Here is an 18,559-nt window from a genome sequence, read left to right on the forward strand (position 1 = left end):
CCTAATATCTATATGTGCATCCGGAGATAATAATCATCGGGCTGCTTATCAAGGTAAAACTAGTACAAACGAAACGGGACAGAGTGCTGCTCATTTCCACAGTGCCGATCTAGGCAACACTACAGGTTTCCGACATCACTTCACTTCGGTGCAAATTCCTGAAACTTGTTCCATCCTGGGGTGACATGCGCATCGAACAGTCGGGTGGTCGCTGGGGGTCAGCGGAGAAAATCGAAGGAACTTGAACTGCAGGTTCTTCGTGATGTCTCGTATTAATTTGTGCAATAGTGGATTAAACTCATAAATAGTAAACCAACAACTCGATTATTTTAAAGTAAATTTTCCTCAGCAGTGCATCATTACTTTTCGCCCAACACACTCTTAAATAGATGAATCAGCGAAACTAGGATGTTACAGATTAATACCGCGGCTAGAGGGAGGAAAGGAAGATGACAAGAAAGCTTTGATTAATCTTTTTTTCGGTCTCAATTTAAATTTCAGATCTGGCCGGTGAAATGTGCAAAAACTGTCCAGCAGGAGGAGGCAAAGGGTTAAATGAATTGTGACTGGTTCCAATGTCCCCGAGGGCTCTCGGATCAGTGCTGTTTCACCCGCAAAAAAATACTTGCAGCTCAGCGAGATGCCTCAATTCGTTCGGTCTGTTTTTCATTCCGTCTGCGGATACTTTACACGTTTGTTATCCGTAGTTCCGAATAGTTTTGGCAAACGGAGAATTACCAGAGTGGTCGAAGTTCACGGCGTGGTTCGACACGGTCCTGCAGACCCGCAACACACCCACGTTTCGGCGAAGTCTGCAGCGAGACTGCATAAAATGCAGTTGAGAGTATTGTCACGAGTGCATTGCGGTAAGACAGCTGCTATTCAAAGTTATGTATAGATGACAGACTGGGAGAAAGACAAACACATGCAAATGTTACAGGTTGATGTAATAAGCATTGTGGGAAGGATTACTGGATATATGTAAAGGTATACTGCAAAAACACAGTGTGTACGATATAAAGATATTTCTTTGTGACAAGTGAGAACGTTTAGGGTATTTATCTCACAACAAAAATGTTGTATTTATTCTAATTATAAAGGCCGACGAGCTGGCGAGTTTCATTGATGCTGAAGGATCTGGTAGATTTCATTGTGCCCTGTGTTATTATTCCCCGCACAGGCGGACGTGCAAATTTGGCTTCTCTGCCCATTTGAATAGGGTAGACCTTATTTTTCTTTCGCATTCTGCGCATGTCCACCACGCCTGTAACTGACACGAACAGCACAAGGCAGGTAAATGGAGCCAATCGGTGAGAAACTGCTGGCATTCATTGGGCTGTTTAGTGTCAGCCCCCTTTTAATTAGATCATACAGCTCCAAATCGTCAATACAAGTTTCCTAAACTGAATCTCACTTTGCCAGGTACGCATATGGATTGTTTAATAGATTGAAGTCCACTTTGGATCTAAGGAATTGTGCCTACTGGGTGGGAAAACAAACTTATTTCGACCCTCTTTTGGACTTTCCTAAATCTTCTCGATCTTCGCCGTCAGGGCCAACGCATTTGGCGAAAGCCATGTTCCAGCCTACGGCCAAAAGATGCTTCACCATCGAGGCTCTCGTAGGCAAAGACAACACGTCCACACTGGGGGATGAACCGCTTCGACCTACAGCTCTGAGATACGCCGATTCGGTGCACGCTTCCCCGTTCGGAAGCGGCTTCCAGAACGCCGGCAGGACTCTCTACAGCAGCCCCGAACTCCTGTTTCCCGAGCCGGTGACCCACGCGGCCAGCCCCGCGCTCTCAATGCACCCGGGGAACGCGCACCATCTACCCGCTCAGTCTTTCTTTGCGCCTCAGCAGAGAGAAGCACTGAGTTTTTACCCTTGGGTTTTAAGGAACAGATACCTGGGTCACAGATTTCAAGGTAAATGGACGTGATTGTAAGGGATAACAGTTGTGCCAATAAGTATGCTACAGGGCGATTAACCAACTCTGGATTAGTGTAATTACCTCTCATTTTCACCCCGTGTTTGTGTGGAGAGGCTATCTCCAAATCCCGGCGTTTGCTAAACTTAACTCCACACTGTCGCCGTATTCTGTGTTTATTCTGTTTAAGACTTTTGCTTCACACGAGTAACTATGTAAGGAAACGATTTAAATTCAGCTAATTAAATTGTAGCGCGGTGTGCAGATGCTAAGCTGGACTGCAACAGAGAAAGTGAAACTAGGTCAGCTCGCACGGAAATTAAGCGAAAACGTGTTAACAGGTAAACATAGCGCGGAGGATCAAGATAACCGGCGATCGTTTAAAGAAATAAAGGATTCCGGAAGAACCAGGCTATATCAGGATTCTTGCACTCCGTTCGTAGTCTGTTCATAGTAACCTGGTCTGCCACGAATCTCCAGTAGCGCCTGTCTGTTGCCCGGCAACTTCCGAATTTAAGGCGGTATTAACAGGACGCAGCTTTCGTAAAACCCCCAAAGTGGATTTAAATTTAACTTATAGAGAAAAAGGGCATTGAAGTTTCCAGTGCCGTTCCCTCAGTACCCCGACCCTAGTTTAAAGTTGGTAGTTTGGTTTAAAGTTACGGCGATCTGCAATAAATTCACTGAGCGGATTGGGAAGAACGTGAGCGATGCTTTGTACATCCGTCAGATGTATCCTTCAATACATGGTTACCTGGCAGATTTAATACTAAATTTATACCGGAAGTTATATTTTTTTATTTCAAGCACGACAATATAGATTTTTAAAAAGAAAATTGACAATAGAAATGCAAGAAGTTAGTGAGTGATAATAACGCTGCTGGGCTTGATGCGCAGTTTAATCCGGGGAAGACGGCTTTCGTTTGTAGATCAGCAACGCCGAAAGGCCGGGGTCTCTGTAACTATTACTTACAAGGAGGGAGCAAAAATCAAAAGAAGGATTGCAGAGAAGCTTGGCTGTAAGAATCCAACGTTTCTAAACAAAACAAATAATTAATATCCAATTGCTCACTGCTAATCAAAGGTAGCTTCACAGGATTGTGAAAGCTCACTGCTTAAAAAACCGTTTCTAGATGGTCAAGATGATATCCTTTGATGCAAATACATGAAATCTTTCTTATATATTCCCTCTTGAGTGAAGGTGAAAAGCACGATTTTTTAAAACACTAAATTATACAAACACATCTGGATTGGAATACCTGAGGAAGAGTTTTGCGTTAAGTACAGTCTGGACAATGTAAAATCAACAGGGATTTTCGCATTAGCCCCTTGAATTTACAATAACAATTTACTGGTTCAGATAGTTTGTGCAAACATTGGTTTTGCAGAAATCTAACAATGAAGTTTGGCGTGGAAATGTATCTGCCCTGAACTGAGCAGACATTTAAACGATTAACTTTGAATGCTGATATAATTGGCTTATTTGATTAATCTATATCAGTTGGTTAACATCATAGATGAAACAACGTATAAAATCCACTTTGGCTTTTAAATGTTCAGGTAATCAACTTTTCCCCAGTTACAGACAGGCTACAAGTTTGTGTAGTACTCTGTGAACTTCACGCAGGCAAGGAATTCCATGGCACCCTGGTCTGTTTGATCTGAGCCGCAACCCAAAGAACTTCGCATCTACACTAATTAACTCACATGTAAACTGAATCGATGGGAAGCGAACTGAAAATTAAAAAAAAATGCCGTGATGAAAATGCAAACAGCAGCACGCTAATTATTTGAACTTAAAACTGTCCCGGAAAGGAAGGACGAAGAAATCCTAACTAACCTTAAATTAGGCTCAGTAGGAGCAATAGACGAATTAAGAGGGAGACGAAGACGGAAGTGAATTTGGAAACTGCGGTTGAGTTAGAGATGAGAAAACTATGGTGGTGAGGGGTAAGGGTAGAGGGTAGGTGGAACGCTGTGTCATATGGGTTGTAGCCGGTTTAGAAAACGAGAAAAAACATTGACGCTTTGGTTCGAATAACGCAAATCACCTCGGTCTCAAGAAAAGTTTTTGTAGGTATCTCCTCCCAAACATGCATAAAGTAAAACTTGCAGCCGAGAGAGAACATGCAGGGAATTATGGCTCCCTACTCCTACATTGTAACTTCAACTCCAGATTTCAACTTCAAGGTTAGCTTGATCATAAACATTTTACAAAGTAATTGCCTGTATGGTCAATGCTTTACATATTATACAGCACGGAGGACGAAACTTACACATTTATATGTAGGGTATGGAGCCCGATGACGTGACGTAAAGTACATAATCTGCAGCTCTATAATCTGGGTAGTATTTTATGCATTAAATGTAGCTCAAAGGAGCACATCCAGATAATGCATAGAGAAAATGTGTTTGTTTTTGCACAGCATGTCACGTATGTGAAAAATGCTACATACGTGTAGCAAAGAAGTTACTAGGATAGCTGCGAAGTTGATCCGGAGATATGAGTTTGCATCCCAGTATTGAAATGGGAAATTTAAAATCGAATTATTAGATAAATATGGACAAATAGTAGGCATAGAACTAGTAGCGGATCATCATTAGAAATCCATTTATTATCTTCGGGTGAAAATTTCTGTCATCCTTGTCCAGCTTAAGACTTCAATATGGTTGACATCTAACTGCTCTCTAGTTGACGGGACCTTCAGGACTTTGGGATGGACAATACACGTCAGCGTTGACAGCGACCTCTACATCAAACAACAGAACATTTACGGGTGTTACACGTACATGGGTGCTCACGGCACGATGTGAGTTGTAGTATGGAATCCAAGCATGTAAATACACAGTATGACAGGACCCATGATCAGAGAGTAAGAAGGCTATCAGATGAGGAGGACGCCATACACTGCGAGTCCCTTGTAAGTACCCCACAGTCAGAGTCGCAAATACATCAAGATAGATAATTCACCAATAACAGAGTATAGGACCATGAACTGAATTTTAAAACGATGTTGCAGAGCATGTTAGAGGAACATTATCAGGCAAAATTGAACTGAAAGCTACTATAGTTATCCAGGGCAGGTGATCAAAAGCTTGGCCAACTAGTCAAGTGTGTAAGGATGCTGGAGAGGTTTAGAAAGGGAATCCCAGAATTTAGGGACAGAAGCAGAATCTACCACTGTCAATGGATAAGCAATTGAAATCAGGGTTGAGGCTCCAAAACAGGAGAAGCACAGGAACTTTGGAGGTCTGGCAGGATGGAGAAGATCAGAAAGGTATGGAGCAAAGGAATCATGGCAGGATTTGAAAGTAAGAGAGGGATATTTTAAACTGAAGCGTTACTTATACTTGATCCCCGGTGCGTCAACAAAGAAGTGGGTGATAACCAAAATGCATGCAGGGATTTAAATATGACCATTTCAGGATCTGCACCTTGAATAAATGCCTATTGAGCAAGTAAATAAATCTTTAATGCATCTAATGATAATGGGGTTGGAGGGAATGAGTAGGATTTGGTTTGAATAAGGACCTGGACAACATTTTTTGGACGATCTCAAATTTGCTGAGACTGAATCAAATGTTTATAGTTGCAAAGTGAATATCCGACTTATAGATGTCAGTGGTAAATGCATTTTGTTTGGAAACATATCTATTCACTTACTGTATGATATTAGCTTTTTAGTTTCTGAAGTACTATGTGTTTATGAGATGGTAAACAAAATATTTGTTCTGAAAAGGTTTATATTCAGATAGCAGTCTCTTTCCTTGTCACAAATATGAGTAGCATTGCAACAATATAATTTTCCCTCTCTGGAAAAACCTAATTTTGAATGTCAGGTTTGGTGAATACTTAAATAATATTGCTACAAAGCCAATGTGAGAATCAGTGTTTGTTCTATTAATGGTATAACCTAGATACATTTTAAATGAACAAAATACTGTATTATTAAACTAAAATAAAGATAGAAAATGTTGGAAATAAACAAGTGACATCTGTGTAGTGAGAATGAAAGTTAATGTAACAAGTTGATGATCTTACATCAGAAGTCATCCTTTTGACAAAGGATCGTTGGCATGAGTCACTAACTCTGCTTCTCCCTCCACAGATGCTGGTTGGCCTACTAATTAAATTAGTGCCTTAAAACTTCACCTCAATCCTGATGTCAATCTTTATATACGTATTATTATATTATATGATCACAATTTAAATTAGCAAATATTGAATAACTGGTGATAAGTCATTTGAACACATTCATTATAGTAATTAGAGCTTCAGGTATTAAATATTTGATATGTGAGAATTATTTCTACATCTAATAGAACTTGGCAAGAAATCTGGACAGAGAATTGTTTATGAGTGATATTTTAACATTTGTGGTGTAATTTTGTTGAGAAAGACAGCTATTAATATTCGATAATATTTTAAAATTTATAACATAGTCACATTTCAGAAAATTTATTGAAAGGCTGCTATCCTCAAATTGGCAGTGACCTCATTAAGCAGATAATCTTTAAAGGATTGCCTGCAATACCAACACTGAAATATTATAACAATAACATTTTAAAACACCATTAACATAGAAGAAATGTATAGAGACTTCATGGATCAATATCAGAGAAAGAAAAGTAATGATGGAGAACTTAAGGAGACACTAGGATAGTTGACCAAAGTCTTGGACATAGAGATAGACATGATTACTTCTTTGAAGAGGCAAGATAGGTAGAGAGGCAGGAAGAAACTGTGTTGTGAGGAAGTTCCTGGCTAAGGGACAGAGCAGCTGAAGTTATGATCATCATTAAGGGAGAGGTTAAATCTGGGGACGTTGAGGGACCAAGGAATATAAGCATTGTATCTTGAAGCTTGAAGAAATTATGAGAAAGGTAGGGCATGTCGTGATCTTGGAGGGATTTGAAAACAGACAAAAAAATTAAAGTGTTGCATCACCAGGAACAAATGCACACCAACAAGAATGGAGGTGATGGGTGATGAAAACCTGGTGTGATTTAGGACATAGGAACAGAACTTTTGATGGCTTCTGTTTAATGGATGTTTAAATAAGAGATGCCTGCCAGGCTGTGTTGTTATAATCAAGAGTTATAAGAAAAGTAAGTGTAAGTGAATGTTTTAAAGTCAAAGTCGAGTTTATTGTCACAAGTGCAAATACATGGATGCACAGGTGCAAGAAAACTTACTTGAAGCAGCACCGTAGGCACATAGAATCACATAAACAGCATTCAAAAGGAAATGATAAACATAAATTATACACAAGTTTTGCAAGAAAGAACACAATCAACAGGAGGTGAATTGAGCCAATGCCAGATTTGGTTAATGTTATGTAAACAAAATGCAGTATATTTTGCTGAAGGAATCATACGTAAAGGTGTGTGTGAATTATATAGGTTATTGCATTACTTTGGCCTGAGGTGATACTGAATGGCTTTCTGTCAGCAAGTCAGCAATAGGCCACCTATACCACAGCTAAGAAAAATAAACCCTCCTACAACTTTGTTAAAACAACGTTCCTGTAATTCTTTGATTGAAAGTCATCTTTCTAGAATGAATACTAAAAGTCCTGAAAGTCCTTCTCTGAAAGATGCTGCATTTGTCAATAGCAACACTTGGAGCTGTTGGCTAAGTGTCTTCATTTGCTGTTCCTATTTGAGGCTTTCATTTTAGAGAGATTAACTTACACGAAAATTGTTTAATATTCAACTGAATACAATTTGTTAACTTTATGGTGTTATTATTTTAATGGAAAACAAGTACTAACTTCAACATGCAATACGATAATTCAATGTTGATTCAGATTTTTTTTAGGCTCTATAAAGATGTAAGTAGAACCTAAAAACCATAAAGGTAAATTTGTTAAAGGAAATGGTTAGTGAATAGTTGATGGAGTATAGTGACAGAAATGGCATTGAGCCTATAGAATGTAAAGCAGAGATTCACCTGGGTGATTCAAAAGGTGAACAACTGTCTCTATAATTGGAGATTCTGGATACCAAGATGCTGCGGAGAAGGATGTAGGTTTATTTAAAAAGTACATGAAGTGTCTTAGGAAGCTGATGGACTGTGTTCTCCATTTGGCGAATTAGAAATGCATGGCTAACAACTTAAGGTAATGAGTAGAAAATGAGGTGAGAATTTAGATGAAATATTTTTATGCAGTTATTACAGCTTTGTTAATGAAACAGTTAAAACAGACACTGTTGATATTAGTTGTAAGTCTAAAGCAGAAGGAGATTGAGAACTATTGGGAAGATCAGGTCATTTGGATAATTTTTGGAAAGGATCAAATTGTACATAGGTGGTTTTGCAGTGTAAATTTTCATGTTTACCAGAGAAGCAATGAGATGCTCTATAGTAAAGTATAATTTCATTAGGTTTCCAGAGTTTCTTCTTCTAGTCATTCTGTGAAACTAAAGTATATCATCCTATATAAAACATGTTAGGGACTGCTCCCAGCATCAGAAGTGCTTTTAGGAAATATTTATCTTTCTTGGAAATGAAGGTTCATTGAATGAATAGTCAATTTCCTTCAGATTGGGGTTTGTTTAAGAAATGGTCTGCCCCATCCCTTGAATAAAAAAAATGCAGTTGTAGGGAATTTTAAATAATACTTTTGGGAATAATTAATCTGTTTATTAGTTATCCAGTCTTAAAATAGGAGATAAGATGACACAGGTTGTTCAAATTCTAATGGATGTGAATGATGAACAGTCATCCCCTTCAAATGCATTTTTCTCACTCTAAATGATCCCATAAGGGCACCAGCTTTAAACAGTAGCCACTTAGTATAAACTTAATGTAGCACCATGAAATAAAAGTGAATGCTCCCAGGATTTTGATTTAATTCAAAGCTCATCCCGGGTCCTGATGAGATTAAGTCAAAGATTTTTTTGCACACCTGCTAACTGATCCTCCTATGCACACAAATTTCATGTTTCTTTTCCCATCTGTTATGTTGAAGTTGTATAAGATGTTGGTGAGACCTAATTTGGAGTATTATCTGCAATTTTGGTCACTAATATAGGAAAGGTGAACCAAAAGATTGAATGAGTACAGAGAAAATTTACAAGGACGTTACTGAGACTGGAGGACCTAAATTATAAGGAAAGACAGAGTAGGCTAGGACTTTATTCTTTGGAATGTAGAAGACTGAGGGGAGATTTGATAGAGGTATAAAAATTATGAGGGGTACACATAGGATAAATGCAAGCAGGCTTTTTCCACTGAGATTGGGTGGGACTGCAACCAGAAATCATGGGTTAAGGGTGAAAGGTGAAAAATTTAAAGGGAACATGAGAGGAAACTTCTTCACTCAAAGGGTTGTGAGAGTGTGGAATGAGCTGCCAGTGCAAGTGGTGCAAGATAGCTCGATTTCAACGTCTGAGAAGTTTGGATAGGTACATGGAGAGTAGAGGTATGGAGGGCTATGATCCTGGTGCAGGTCGACGGGAATAGGCAGTTTAAATGCTTCAGCATGGACAGGGCGGGCCAAAGGGCCTGTTTCTGTGTTTTATTTTTTATGACTCTATGACTCAATGGCTCTGTCTCCCCTGAGCAACTTAACTTAGTATTATTCTCCTCATATTCCTACCGTGAAATCATCTGGGACATTAGTAAATTGATTCCATAAATTAAACTATTTTGATACAACTGCACCACAAGCATAATTCTTGGGATTATATAACTTTAAGTAGATAAACTGCATCTCTTCCCACATCCTTAGTGAATAGCGCAGGGTGAAACATCACAGAGAGTGGAATTGCTCTAAAGATCTACATCAAAACGCAAATCTGACATAACCATAAATGTTTAGTGATCCTGTACATGAGACCTTTTATGTTATTACATAGAAATACCAGATACAGTATACTGCTCTTATGCATATATTCTGTGCTTTTAACAAATGAATAGAATAGTATTGTTACAGAGGGATTATCTGTTTAACAGAGACAGTGTATAGTTAGGGCAGATTAATCGATTTGTTAATACCACAACAGACTTTGTGGTTAGTTCTTACCTATAGATAAAATGATGACCAGCATAACTCACAGCCAGCAGATATTACTATTGTGTTAATGGGGGGGGGGGGGGGAATGTTTTCCAGAGTGTAAGTTAACATTGAGGAGGCTCAAACCTCATTAGTGCATAAGATGTTTAGGATTTTTTTTTGATGTGCATTGTTAAAGTCAGGGAATTCCCAAGTTTACAATGACTGTTTAACCAATTTTCAGGTATTGTTTCTAAGGGATTCAATAGTCTCTATTACAGTCACATTAAGGAAAGCAAAGGTAGCCTGAATTTACTCTCCTAAAGCCTGTCTGATTGAATAGTGAATGAGATAGGATACGATATTAGATGTCATGTCTTTAGAGCTGGAAGAATGTAGAAATGCTTACCATCAAAGATTCCAGATAAAACAAAGAGGCAGAGAAGGACACATTATTCTAACAAGAAAATAGGAAAAGAGAGTGGAAGATAAATAAAGGACAATAAATGATTCTGGTAGCAAAGGTGGCAACTTGGGTGTTAAACTAGGGTCATTGTTGGACAGTCATTCGCTACTTGCACAAAGCAATATGGATCAATTGGAATGTCATTTTATGAACAACATATATTTTCAGTAGAAAATGAAATCATAGCCCATAGTTTGACTGGAGGTAAACAGGCATATAATGCTACTTTCATTATACAAGCATAGAAACATAGAAAACCTACAGCACAATAAAGGCCCTTCAGTCCACAAAGTTGTGCCAAACATGACCCTACCTTAGAAACTGCTAGGCTTACCCATAGCCCTCTATTTTTCTAAGCTCCATGTACCTATCCAAAAATCTCTTAAAAGACCCTGTCATATCCGCCTCCACCACCTTTGCCGGCAGCCCATTTAATGCTCTCACCACTCGCTGAGTAAAAAACATACCCCTGACTTCTCCTCTGTACCTATTTCCCAGCACCTTAAACCCATGTGCTCTTGTGGCAACCATTTCAGCCCTGAGGAAAAAGCCTCTGCCTATCCACACAATCAATGCCTCTCATCATCTTATACACCGCTATCAAGTCACCTCTCATCCTCTGTCGCTCCAAGGAGAAACGGACAAGTTCACTCAATCCATTCTCATAAGGCATGCTCCCCAATCCAGGCAATGTCCTTGTAAATCTCCTCTGCACCCTTTCTATGGTTTCCACATCCTTCCTGTAGTGAGGCGACCAGAACTGAGCACAGTACTCCAAGTGGGGTTGGACCAGGGTCCTATATAACAGCAACATTACCTCTCAGCTCCTAAATTCAATTCCACGATTGATGAAGGCCAGTACACTGTATGCCTTCTTAACCACAGAGTCAACCTGCGCAGCAGCTTTGAGTGTCCTATGGACTTGGATCCCAAGATCCTTCTGATCCTCCACACTGCCAAGAGTCTTACCATTAATACTATATTCTGCCATCATAATTGACCAACCAAAATGAACCACTTCACGCTTATCTGCGTTGAACTTCATCTGCCACTTCTCAGCACAGTTTTGCATCCTATCAATGTCCCGCTGTGACCTCTGACAGCCCTCCACACTATCCACAACATCCCCAACCTTTGTGTCATCAGCAAACTTACTAACCCATCCCTCCTCTTCATCATCCAGGTCATTTATAAAAATCATGAAGAGTATGGGTCCCAGAACAGATCCCTGAGGCACTCCACTGGTCACCGACCTCCATGCAGAATATGACCCGTCTACAACCACTCTTTGCAACCACTCTTGTCTACAACCACTCTGTGGGCAAGCCAGTTCTGGATTCACAAGGCAATGTCCCCTTGGATCCCATGCCTCTTTACTTTCTCAATAAGCCTTGCATATGCTTTCCAAAAGCTCCAGCACATCCTCTCTTAATTTCTACATGCTCAAGCTTTTCAGTCTGCTGCAATAAGCACCTTAAGAAATGCCTTGCTGAAATCCATATACACTACATCTACTGCTTTTCCTTCATCAATGTATTTAGTCACATCCTCAAAAAATTCAATCAGGCTTGTAAGGCAGGACCTGCCACTGACAAAGCCATGCCGACTATTCCTAATCATATTATACCTCTCCAGATGTTCATAAATCCTGCATCTCAGGATCTTCTCTATCAACTTACCAACCACTGAAGTAAGACTCAGTGGTCTATCATTTCCTGGGCTATCTCTACTCCCTTTCTTGAAAAAAAGAAACAAGATCCGCAACCCTCCAATCCTCCGGAACCTCTCCCATCCCCATTGATGATGCAAAGATCATCACCAGAGGCTCAGCAATCTCCTCCCTTGCCTCCCACAGTAGCCTGGGGTACATCTCATTCGGTCCTGGCAACTTATCCAACTTGATGCTTTCCAAAAGCTCCAGCACATCCTCTCTTAATTTCTACATGCTCAAGCTTTTCAGTCTGCTTCAAGTCATCACTGCAATCACCAAGGTCATTTCCATCATGAATACTGAAGTAAAGTATTCATTAAGTACCTCTGCTATTACCTCCAGTTCCATACACACTTTCACACTTGATAAGTCCTATTCTTTCACATCTTATCCTCTTGCTCTTCACATACTTATAGAATGCCTTGAGGTTTTTTTTTAATCCTGCGTGCTAAGGCCTTCTCATGGCCCTTTCTAGTCACCTAATTATCTTTAGCATTCTGTCTCAATGGAAATAAAGATGTGTAATGTTAGTAACCAAGACTTGTGGAGTAATTGTCTCAAGTTTCAATTTTATCTTAGTGACAATAAAATAGAGAATATAGATTTTTACATGTTAATCAGTTAGTATTTGTGGGAATAATGAACCTTATAGTTATTACATTGAATTCAGGTGATTGCATCTATTCCAATTGGAACTGGAATTAGTAATCTTACCGAGGGGGACACCAGCCAGTAATAGCAATTTGATGCAAAGAACAAAGTAAAAAAGAGGGGCACAGTGAAGTTTTCCACAATTCACTGCGAGTACCAGTCCATTTTGAGAGCAAATTGAAATCTGTTCCTGATCAGGGTAGAGAATGACAATGTTACGGGGCTCTAACTTATGAGGGAGCTTATAATTACAAGTTCACTACACCAGCGATAGTCACCACTGCTCTCAAAAGCACTCTAAATTTTATTGAATTTAATTGTTTTTTTTTTGGAATGTGCGCATCATTATAGGGCCAGCAATTACTGATCATCCGTTCATGGCCTTGAGAAAGTGGTGGTGAACCGCTGCAGTCCTTCCAGCGGAGGTGCTCCAGGATGTTGCTGGGGAGGAAGTTCCAGAACTTTGGCCTAGTGAGGATGTAGGATCAGCAATATATTTCCAAGTCTGGTTGAAGGGGATGTTGGTAGTGAATCTGCAGGTGCTGGTGTTCCTTGACACCTGATAACTTCGTTCTTCCTGGTAGCAAAAGTTAAGCACTTGAAGGATGCTGCTGAAATTTCCGAGGTATTTTTTGTAGAAGACATAGAATTTCAGTGGTGGAGAAAGTAACTGTTATGTGAGTGATGAATAGGGTGTTAGAAAAGAGGACTACTTTGTCCTAGGTACGTATGGCTGTGTTTTTTGACTGTAATTGGAGATGCCTTCATATGGGTAAGTGGGGCTTCTCTCCTTACTGAAGGAAAAATGGAGGAGTATGGTTGTGTGGAGGGGAGGGGTTAAATGGATCATGAAGTAGGTAATAGGTCTGCTCAACATACTGGGTCATTGGGCCCATACATTGTTGTAGGGTTTGATGTTCTGTGTTCTATTTGTACATCACAGATGATCGACATCCTTCTGGGGTTCCAGGAGATGAATCACGAACTGCAGCCTCTGATCTGCTCTTGTGGCTACAGTATTTATGTGGCTAGTCAGGTTTATTGGGGGAATTTCAGGAATAACCCAAGAGGAATCATCCAGCTGGCACTTTTGGCTTGATTTGCTTGTGAATCCTTTACCCTGCCTTTAGCATTCACATGCAAGGTCCCACCATCAATGGGACATCCTTTGGTTTCATTGTTCAATTGTCCACCATCATTCAGAGTAAGAACTGCAATCTGATTCGCTGACTGTGGAGTTGCTCAATTTTGTCTTTTATGTTCTGATTTTGTTGTTCACCACCTATGCATTCCTACATTGCTGATTCTCTAGGCCGCCATCTCATTTTAAGGTATTGCTGGATCTGCTCTGAATCTATCCAATTGGCATAATGCAAACACTATGCAACACAATGAAGTGTATCCTAGTAGGAAGATGGAATTTTGACTCTATACAACTGTGTGTGTACAACTATGTGCTAGTGACTCCTACCCGTGCTATCAAGAAAATTTGTAGTTGGCGTATCAAATTCTTTGCCTTTCAAAACAACTGATACATTCTTTACTACACAGCTAGCAAACTATAGGGCTGTAAGGCAAATTCGACCTGATTTTATTTCTGCAAGTGTTCTATCGTAAATGCTTGTACACAAAATATTTATGTGCCGGTGCAAAACGAAGAAAGATCTATTGGAAGTAAAGGGGTCTGAATCAGCAGTCAGTCTTATATTCCATGTTAGTGGTGGGCTCTTTCTTTGCTGGATTTCAGTAATTTCAGAACTTTTGACAGCTCATGTCCTCCGATGCGACAAATGACATGCTAATTTAAAGCTTCTCCTCCTATGTACCTCCTGAACTCTATCTTCTCTTGGAACTCAACCTCATGTGTGGAAGTTAGAAAGGGTAATGAAGTCATGACATTTTTCAGTTTTTCTACTCTGAATATGTGCTTGTTTGAAAAGCATACTTTGAGCATTTACTCTGTCTGGACTCGCAAGCATTGGAAGCCTGAGCGATCCTTCAGCTCTGCCTAAGGCCCATTTAGGGAAGGGTTCTGTGGATGTCACTTGTGCAATAGCAACCTGCCATTGTTGCTTGATGTTGTCATAGGTTGGAAATACATGTACTTCCTGCACAATTAAGGCCAGCTATGCAAAGAGGTGTATAGTTCCTCACTGAGGCTGCTGCAGCATTATGTTCAAAGAAAGCCCGCTGTCTATTTCACTATACAGCTGAGCAAGATTCAAGATTGTGTAAAGTCCCTTTTAGTGCATAAATATGAAGTAGAATGAAATTATTGTTTCTCCAGATCCGATGGAACACAAAAAGAAAATACAATAAGATAAAGAGTACATAATATGAATACATAAAACAACTTAGATTAATCGTGCCTATGTACATAAACTGATGCTGGGTTCAGGAGTGCCTGCAGGTAAGGTGACTCGACAGGAAATGATAAAAGAGGTGGTGGGATGGGTCAGATGGTGGAGGTGTTGATCAGCCTTATTACTGGGGGAAAGTAACTGTTTTTGAATCTGGTGGTGCTGGTATGGATGCTGTGTAGCTTCCTCCCTGATGGGAGGGGGACAAACAGTCCGTGAGCAGGCTGGGTGGGATCCTTCACGATATTGCTGTTTTTTTTCTCTCTGGCACCTTTCTGTATGTATGTCCTTGGCAATGAGTAGGCTGGTGCCAGTGATGCATTGGACAGTTTTGACTGCCGTCCTAGAATCTTCCTGTCTGCTACTCAAGATGGACACCGTTCAAGATTAGCCCAGTGTACACAAACTTCCAAATCGCTATCCTCTCCATGTTGAAACCTCCCTTGCTTCCTCACTCACTCATTACTCTGTAACTGTTTTGGTTATCATTGTTGCGTGGCCGTCGGTGAAGTAGACAGATCTCAGTGTTGTATACTCCACACATACTTAGTTAATAATATAATAACTGAACTTTCAACTTTAATTTTATGCTGACTCTTGATGTGTGCAGATAAGCTATTCCGCTGCAGTGAGTGGGTTCCTTAACTCTGCAAAAAAAAAGCTAATAGCACAACGGCAGCAAATAATCACATTTGTCATTATTAGTACTCTGATATTATTAAATATACCCGCCCCTCTCCTGTCACAAGCGTGCAGACCATGAAATATTTAGACAACATGCTAAATGAACTGCTGCTTCTATAGGTTTATTGTCTTTTAGCTTCTTTCTCCTAAACAGATATGCTCTCTCTTGTTCCTGGGGAGCGAACTATTCTCTGGTTCAGTAACTAATATCGAAGTTTCAGGTGGCGATGTTTGTTTGAGTGCTTGTAAATATAGATCATGAAACCAGAACGACCTGACTCATGGCCTTACCTCCCTGATGTGCAGTCTCCTCCACTAGGTATATATGTACATGTTAATGTAAAACTTGTCGCTTTTATATTTATCCTAAAATGTGTTTGCTACAATACAGTATCCACGATCTATATTTGTTTTTATTTTTCATTATCCGTACAATCATTTCATAGTTTTAATCTTGTGTGTGCGAAGCTCCCATAGATATTGAATATTATTTGCACCGTTTTCATTTGTTGACCTGTATCCCACCACCGTTTTCTTCCAAATTTTGGCTCTATCCCTAACCTTCCCCACCCCTCTCCACGCCCCCACCCAACACACAAACACCATCCAATCTCCACAAGATAATTTACCGACATTCCGGAGTCTGGTTGATAATATTTGACAGTTTTTATTTTTTATTTCCTTGTGTATTTTTGTTTAGGAATCCGGACTGTCCAACGACTTTTCCCGAAAGCCCGTTGTGGTTAAACAGTTGCAAAATTGCCCGAGAAGCTTCAAAGGCCCCTCCTTTGGTCTTCTCGGTGACCAAAGGGAGTCTCTGGCAGGTATAATGAATGGAAGATCTGCCTACTTCCCTTTCATTCCGAGAAACAAATGCGTTCCTGGCATGTACATGAATTCTGAGCGAAGTTTTAAAAATTAATACTTCTGGCCTGTTTAAGCTAACAGGAATGAAGAAGGCCTTTTCTCGTTGGCTACCGCTGACGATGGTATTCCGCAAGGGTGGCTGTTAGGTTGACTATTTTGCACGTTATTTGTTAGTTATCTAGGTGACAGAATTGATGGCTCTGTGGCCAAATCTGTGGATGAAACAAAGATATAGTACTGTGCAAAAGTCTTAGGCACATTTACATAGTTAGGATGCCTAAGACGTTCACACAGCACCGTACCTTAGTCAACGCGGAGCGGAGAACGAGTTTGTAGATCTGACGGGAGCAAAGGGTGTTGGGAATGGCAAGGGTGGAGTGTGGGGCAGGTGGCAGAGAGTGTCAGGGGTGGGGGATGGCGCGAGTGCAGACATCAGGCAAGGTCATTTGATTCCAAACAATTAGCTTATTGATCATTACAGAATGTCTCTCTGGTGCCTCCCGCTCCTCATCTCTCCGTTCCGCTTTCCCAACTACGATTTCCACCTGCCTGCCCCTTTCCATTCTCAGTCCACAACAGAGATCCCTGTCAGAATCTCACATATGCAAGGATATCTTTTTTTTTGCGCGGCAGCACTACAGTGCAATAAACAACATTACTACATTGTGCTTAGTCAGACATCCTAACTACATGAGGCACAGTACCTTAGGTGGAGGGTGGGTAGGGTTGAGGAAGCAGGGAGTCTGCAGAAGGACTTGAGCAGATTAGGAGAATGGGCAAATAAGTGGCCGATGGAATACGGTGGAGGGAATTGTATGATCATGACCTTGGTAGAAGGAATAAAGGCGTAGACGGAGCAGGAATTTAGAAATCGGAGCTACAAGAGTCTGAGTACAGGATTCTATAAAAGTTAACTTGCAAGTTGAGTCGGTGGTGAAGGGGCAAATGCAACGTTAGCATTCACTTTGAGAGGACTAGACTACAAAAATAAGGATGTAGTGCTGATGATTTATAAGGCATTGGTCAGACCGCATATGGGTTTTGTGAGCAGTTTTGGGCCCCTTATCTAAGAGAGGATGGCGAGGGTCCAGAGGAGGTACACGAGAATTACCCCGGGAATGGAAGGATGAACGCGTGAGGAGCGTTTGATGGCTCTGGGCCTGTACTCACTGGAGTTTAGAAGAATACTGGTGGATCTCAGCGAAACCTACCCAACAATGAAAGATCTCGATAGAGTGGCTGTGCAGAGGATGCTTCCAATTCCGGAGGAGTCTAGGACCAGAGGACACAACCTCAGAATGGAAGAAAGTCCCTTTAGAACTGAGATAAGGAAGAAATTCTCCAGACTGAGAGTGGTGTACCTGTGGAATTCATCGCCTCAGACGATCGTAGAGGCCAAGACGTTAGGCGTACTTAAAGCAGAATTTGATAGGTTCTTGCTAGTAAGTGCATCAAAGGTTAAGGCAGAAGGCAGGAGATCGGGATGAGACGAAAAATCAGTCAGCCATGATCGACTGGCGGGGCAGACTCGATGGGCCGAATAGCCCAATTCTGCTCTTATGTTTTATGGCCTTATGAATGGTTTGTCACACAGGTCTAGAAACCTGTTGGTGTTAAAGGTATCTTTTGACGCCGTGCCTGTAGTTTAATGCACAGAGCTCCGAGAGCAGACTGAACTGCGCCGAGCACAACAAAACTTACATTTGCATTAGGTGGATCCGTTTGTAGTCGAGCAGTACGATTTAAGGATTAGTATATAGATTAATTAACGTTAAAACAATTAAACTACGATAGGTTCAAATATAGGGAAAGAAAAGAGGAACAGTATCTACATTCAGTAAGAACATAGATTAAGTAAAATATAATATTTTTTGCGAAGGTTAAGAAGAT

General features: G+C 40.5%; 1 protein-coding gene across 3 annotated transcripts in view; it reads left to right on the forward strand.

Moving 5' to 3' along the window:
- Positions 1-344: 344 nt before the first annotated feature.
- Positions 345-18,559, forward strand: part of emx3 (empty spiracles homeobox 3) — a 31,475-nt gene continuing 13,260 nt past the window's right edge. Inside the window, exon 1 of one of the 3 annotated variants that reach the window (XM_059990085.1) lies at positions 345-866. In XM_059990085.1, coding sequence (XP_059846068.1) covers positions 641-866 — 226 coding nt within the window. In that variant the 5' untranslated portion in view covers positions 345-640. Of the gene's footprint in view, positions 867-1,344; positions 1,929-18,559 lie in introns of those variants that run through there. The other 2 variants (XR_009515827.1, XM_059990084.1) reach the window with 2 other exon arrangements.

This window comes from Hypanus sabinus, chromosome 15, assembly GCF_030144855.1.
Source record: "Hypanus sabinus isolate sHypSab1 chromosome 15, sHypSab1.hap1, whole genome shotgun sequence".
In the NCBI taxonomy this organism is placed as follows: Eukaryota; Metazoa; Chordata; class Chondrichthyes; order Myliobatiformes; family Dasyatidae; genus Hypanus; species Hypanus sabinus.